The sequence below is a fragment of the Manihot esculenta genome, chromosome 5, assembly GCF_001659605.2.
Source record: "Manihot esculenta cultivar AM560-2 chromosome 5, M.esculenta_v8, whole genome shotgun sequence".
Taxonomy (NCBI): Eukaryota; Viridiplantae; Streptophyta; class Magnoliopsida; order Malpighiales; family Euphorbiaceae; genus Manihot; species Manihot esculenta.
In genome coordinates this window covers 14217210-14223501 of record NC_035165.2, presented here as the reverse complement: position 1 = coordinate 14223501, position 6292 = coordinate 14217210, and the positions used below count along the sequence as shown (strand labels likewise).

The following is a 6292-nucleotide window of genomic DNA, read 5'->3' as shown; positions in this document are numbered from 1 at the left end:
ATTTACAGAACAACTGGATCAAGCACAATTCTATTTCTAACTATTACATCTCTTTACATCTCATTATATTATTACATGTCCACACTATACTGTTACAAAGCTCTTTACTCTTTCTGTACTCTGCTGATCTTCCCCTGTACAACCTATACACTGAACCTGCAAGACTGGAGTTAAGGGAGTGGGATGAGCTCTATAGCCCAGTGAGTAGAACAGTAAAACAGGTCATTAAAACATGCTCTTATGGAATGTATCATATCACAGACAATTCACATCAAGGGTAAACCCGTCACCACATAGTCCCAGTATCTGTTCCGTGCTAGGCCGTAGAATGGGGTCCTGGTCTTCCTGTACTGTATATGTATACGTGTATATAACACCTGTACTTACCATTTGCCAGGGCATAGACTGGGCACCTGGTCTTTCCTATACCTGCCAGGGCATAGACTGGGCACCTGGACTTTCCTATACCTGCCAGGGCATAGACTGGGCACCTGGACTTCCTGTCTGGAACCATTGGATCATTCAGCATTCACCCACATCAACAAATAAGTATGCAATGCAACATCTTTGTGGATTCTAATGAAATCAACCTATTGCATAATCATGATGCATGAAATATGCTAAAAGCATTCCATTTCTCAATTAAAAGAATTAAGTTTAGTTCCACTCACCTCTGGCTATCTCTGGACTGACTCAGCAAACTCTGAAGCAGTACTCACTGCTGCTCTCTTTGGTTCCTCTGGTCTGTGCCTACACAGATGGACTCAAATGAGGGACCAAACTAGCCCAAAAATACCTCTATAAACCTCCCCAAGAATCCCCTTAGACACCCTGAAAACAATCATGCAAAACATGTAAAGGAAAGCTGGACAGGGCACCTTCGGCAGCAGGTTCGGCGGTCGAAAGTCCTCTCCAGAGCTGAAACACATGCACCTTCGGCGGCCGAACCTCTATTTTCGGCAGCCGAACCCTTTCGGGGGCAAGTTTCGTGGGCTGACAGGCACTCCAGAGACGAAAGTCTCTAACCTTCGGCGGCACCTTCGGCGGCCGAAACTCTACTCCAGAGCCGAAAGTCCAAAAGCTCGGGGGCAAGCTTAGGCAACCGAAGTCACCTCCTCAGCACATTTGGCGGCCGAACCATTCTTTGGTGGCCGAAGCTGGGTTCATCAGCAAGGCAGAACCTTGCTCTGCCTCACGCCAAAATACACCAAACTCTCCCCAACTCAAACACCTCAATTCCTCAACATGCATACACCTAAGCATATGCTCAAAGGGGTCAAAAACTACCTTAAAACCCCAACAAAACAAAACACATAACACATGAACATGCTTTTATCAACAAAACACCAAAAACTCACTTTTTACCCTATTCATGCAACTCTCCCCAAAACCTCATAACACCTTCATAAAAACACACAAAGAAGCTCAGGATCTTCACTTACCTCTTGAGAACAAGAAGATGAACGATCCCAACGTGGAGATATGGAGCAACTCTCCTTCAAACTCTCCAAACTTCCAAATCTTGGGTTTTTAGCTCAAAACCTTCAAAATACCATTAAAACCAATCAAAACTTGGCAAGATTGATGAAAACATGAAGAAACTCCAAGAAAGAGATGGTCTCACCTCTGAAAAGTGAAAGAAAAGTGAATACTTATCCTTCCACCGCTTGAGGGCCTTTATAGGTGGCTGGCCAGACCACCTTCGATGGCCTAACGTGAAACCGAAAGCCATGCATGTTCGGCGGCCGAAATTTTCCTTCGGCGGCCGAACCTGGCTTTTCTTCCTTGGTGCTTTTCTTAGTTCCATTTAACGTTAAAACATGAAAACATACTACATTACTTTAAAAAAACATAAATCCTACCCATCTAGAGAATTCTGACATCCTGGTTTCTACCGGACGACAGAAATTCCGATGCCGGACTCTAGCCGGGTATTACAGTTTACATCCGTCAGACCATTTCACTCATTAATAACAAGTAATACTTAATTATTTCTTAATTACGATTAATTTTAATGTTACCCTATACTAACTCACGGTTGTTCATGTAGTTTACATCCGTCGGAGATGTGCAGTCGCAGGATTACTCTGATATTAAAAGAAAGATTGGTCGCAGAAGGGCACTGTTGGAAGACAGTGCCAAATGACACCAAGGAGTTTTTTTGGCAAGAATTCAAGGTGATGCGTAATTCTTTTAGCATTTTGACATATAATATGAAATGAGTAATTACTACCTACTCATATACTTTAATCTTTTTGCAGAAATACTTCATATGGGACCAAGCAATTGACAGCTTGGTCAAAATTGCATGGCAGAAAAAGACAGCTGAGAGATACAGGGGCTTAATGTGGGAAATCAGGAAAGAGAAGACGAAGAATCTGGCTACACCAGATTTTGTTTTGAGGAAGTGGCAGGAAACTTGGAACACTTCTGAATACAAAGAGAAGTGTGACAAGTTTTCTGTCAATAGGCGCAGTGAGGCTGGAGGGTCAGGATCTGGGATTTTCAGATACGCATGCGGATCTGTTTCACAGTATACCCACCAGCGGAGGATGGTATTAGTAAAAATTTTTATTTTATATTTATCTTCTTATAAATATTTTGTTTCGATGATAAATGCTACACTTCTTATAATTGGTAACAGAGAGAAAGACTAGGCAGAGAACCACATCCTCATGAGCTTTTTGAGGCCACACATAAGAGAAAGGGGACAGAGGAGTTTGTTGATGCGAGGTCAAAAGCTATTTATGTAAGTTGATATTAAATGTAGTTATTAACAATTTTCATTTACTTAAATTATTTTACTAATACGTTACTTTAAATTTATAATGCAGGATAAATACGTACAACTGAAGGAGGCTGCAACACAGCAACAGGAGGGAAGCAATGAGCCGACGCCCATAAATGAGGTCCAGTTGTACTACGAAGCGGTTGGCGGGCAGAAAAAGAGTCGAGTTTATGGGTTAGGATCCCAGGCTTCAGCATATTTTCATAAGCCATCTCATTGTTCCGCTTCATACACGTCTGCACCCCCAGTGGATCCTCCTATAATTGAAGCAATGAACAGAATGCAGAATAAAATTAATCGGCTAGAGACAGAGAACGGTCGAATTACCACAGTGCTGGACGAGTTGCAAACGTTTATGCGTAGGATGATGGCACAACAGGGTATTGGACATCCACTCAGACATCTGCTCCTAGGGCACCTCCAGCCCCGTCTCCACAGCAGCGGCATGATGATGCCCCTATCATTGGTGATCATCATATAGACAGTGATGATGATACAGATGATGAGCTATCTAGTTTAGTTTAGTATGTATCTTTTGTTACGACCAGTTGATAATTTTTATTTCAAATTATAATTGTAGTACAAATTTTTTAAGTTTTAAATATATTTTAATGAGTAATTTGGTTTTTTACGTTTAAAATATTATTATTGTCCAGTATAATGAAGGATGATGATGGATGTATATGAATGTACAGGGTACAGGTACAGGTGCATAATGTATGAAATGCAATTTTATGATTTACCAACGGATTACCAATAGAATTTCCGTTCGTGTCCATTTTTATTCACTAACGGATTACTAACCAAGAAATTCGTTAGTGTCACCAACATAAATTTTTGTTGGTGATCCGTTAGTGTCACCAACGGAAATTTCTGTTGATAATCCGTTAGTGCCACCAACGGAAATTTCCATTGGTGATCTGTTAGTGTCACTAACGGATACAAATTCCGTTAGTGAATAATTTACCAACGAGAATTTTTCCAACGGAATGAATCCGTCATAGATCTGTTAATGAAAAATTTCACTAATGGAATATCAATAATGGAATATCAATGTTTACCAATGGAAATTTCCATTGGTAATTTCTTAAATTCTTTTAGTGTATAACTTATTTAAATAGAATAAATTATAATTAATTAAATTATTTAAATCATATTATTAGAAATTTGTAATAACTGATTAAATTATATTTTAATAACTAATTAAATTATATTTTTAGTAACTATTGAATGGTTAAGAGAAGAGTCGTATTTAAATTATCTGAATAATTTAATTTATAAAAATAGTTAGATAACATTAAATATAAAAGTAATTAAAAAAATATATACACATATGCAAGAAATTAATTTTTTATTAAATTTAAAATAACTCTCAAATAATTATTTTATTTATACTTTTACTTATTTATAATTTTTTATTATATATTATTTAATAATTTATAAAATTTAAATTTAAATTTATTAAATAAATTCCTATAATTTGATAATATAAATTATAAGATCATATTAAAAATATATAAAATATAAAATATAAAATATATTATTGAAATAACGTAATATAATTACAATATTATTAAAATTATTTAAATATATATATATATATATATATATAATATTAATTTTTCAATACCATTCTGATTCGATAGATTCTATTTTGGTATAATTCTTAATAAAAAATTATAATTAAAATTAAATAACTAAATAAATTTAGTTCAAAACGATTTGATTTTAATTTGATATGATTTCGATATAATTTCAATTCTGTTTTGGTATGATTTTTAATAAAAAAATTAAAATTAAAATAAATAACTAAATAAATTTAATTCAATACCGTTTGAATTCTTACAATATTTATTTTTTTAATTTTAATATAGTTTAATATAGTTTTTTGATTTAATTTGAAATTCAAAAACCATATACAAACTAAATATCAATCGTTCATATTAATTATTTTTTAAATCTGATGAATTTGAAATTACGGAAGCAGTAATATATGATAGAGAAATTAATTATAATAAAATTATATTTATCACAATAGACTCAAAGTGGATATAGGGGAAGTATAGGGGAGTGGTCCTGTATTTCAAAATAGAGAAGAGAGGATGTGGCTATCACATAAAAAGGCTTTGACTAGAAAACCGTCTTTGAAAACTATATTTATTAAAAAAAATATTGAATTAAAATATATTTTTTAAAAAATTGTGATTTTTAGTCAGACGCATTTTTATTATAAAAATTATACTGTCCAAATAAAAACTAAGATTTTATTAGCTACCTAAAATTAAAATTTATTTTTAATACAATTTTTAAAATTTTAAAAAATGTATTCAAATATTTTTAAAATTTTAAAAGTTTATTAATGAATTCCTCTGTTAATTTTAATAGTTAAAAAGTTGAAAATTTTAAAATATTTTTAATATAAAAAATTAATTAGTAAATATTTTTATAAAATTAAGAAATTAATTAATTAATTTTTTAAAATTTTAAATATATTTTAATATATTTTTTTAAATTAAAAAATTAACTTAATAAAATTTTTCCTACTGTATAACTAAATACTAAATTTTCCTTGCAAGAAAACATGCTCATTGCTCATTACCACTTGTTGACTTGTGGGCAGCCTGAAATACCTGACACCGACGGTAATTTCCAGAAATCAATTTAATTAAGAGAATAAGATTATCTCAATATTGATAATGTTGTCTGTCTTTTTCTTAATTCAAGATTTGCGTAAAATATAATTGTCATAATCAACACATCCCACCAAAAACTAATTTGTTCTCTCCAATTTTTATCCGAAAATAAAATTAATATTGAAATATTGATCTTGTCGTTATTGAAAACAAATTAACGAGGGTAATGCTGAAATTGAAAGAAGTGATTAGAAGATGTCGGACATTGCTTGAGAGCTAGCAGACAATGGAATCAGTCGGCCGGAGGATTTTATAGTGGATATAGCTAGGTTGTCACATGAATTAGGAAATTGTCCTAAATTTTTGCTGATTAGGTTGATTTGAATGTGCCCATTTTATGTCCAAAAATGCGCTTATCAGCCACAGTAATGGAGCTTATGTTTTCATTCTCTTACTCTCACTATGTATATATATATATATATATTGGTGAGGATAAGTATTTGATTTTTGGTAATGAAAATAAAAGAAAAAGAAAATGAAGAAAGATATACAAGAAATATCAATATGGGCCATCATCAATTTATATGCATACAAATAATTGTTTGAGACCATACTAGCTATTAATAAAATAATGGAAATTTATTTATTATTTATTGATGATCACTGGACTTCATGCGTCTACATAGGAGGCCAGATTCGTGAAGGCTGCCCTGGACTTCATGCGTCTAGATAGGAGGCCAGATTCGTGAAGGCTGCCCCAGTTCAAGATCCAGAAAGCTTCTCTGTCGGGTCGGTTCGACTCTTTCAGCCTAGACATAGTCTCAGAGAGCAGACCGGATTACTCACAAATCCAGGTACCCCAACCACGAGG

General features: G+C 33.6%; 1 protein-coding gene across 1 annotated transcript; it reads left to right on the top strand.

Moving 5' to 3' along the window:
* Nucleotides 1-1993: 1993 nt before the first annotated feature.
* LOC110612577 lies at nucleotides 1994-3069 on the top strand. The gene is made up of 3 exons (XM_043957138.1): nucleotides 1994-2177; nucleotides 2262-2749; nucleotides 2835-3069. The coding sequence occupies exons 1-2, from the start codon at nucleotides 2067-2069 to the stop codon at nucleotides 2655-2657; spliced, it is 507 nt and encodes a 168-aa protein (XP_043813073.1). The 5' UTR covers nucleotides 1994-2066; the 3' UTR covers nucleotides 2658-2749; nucleotides 2835-3069.
* Nucleotides 3070-6292: the final 3223 nt, after the last annotated feature.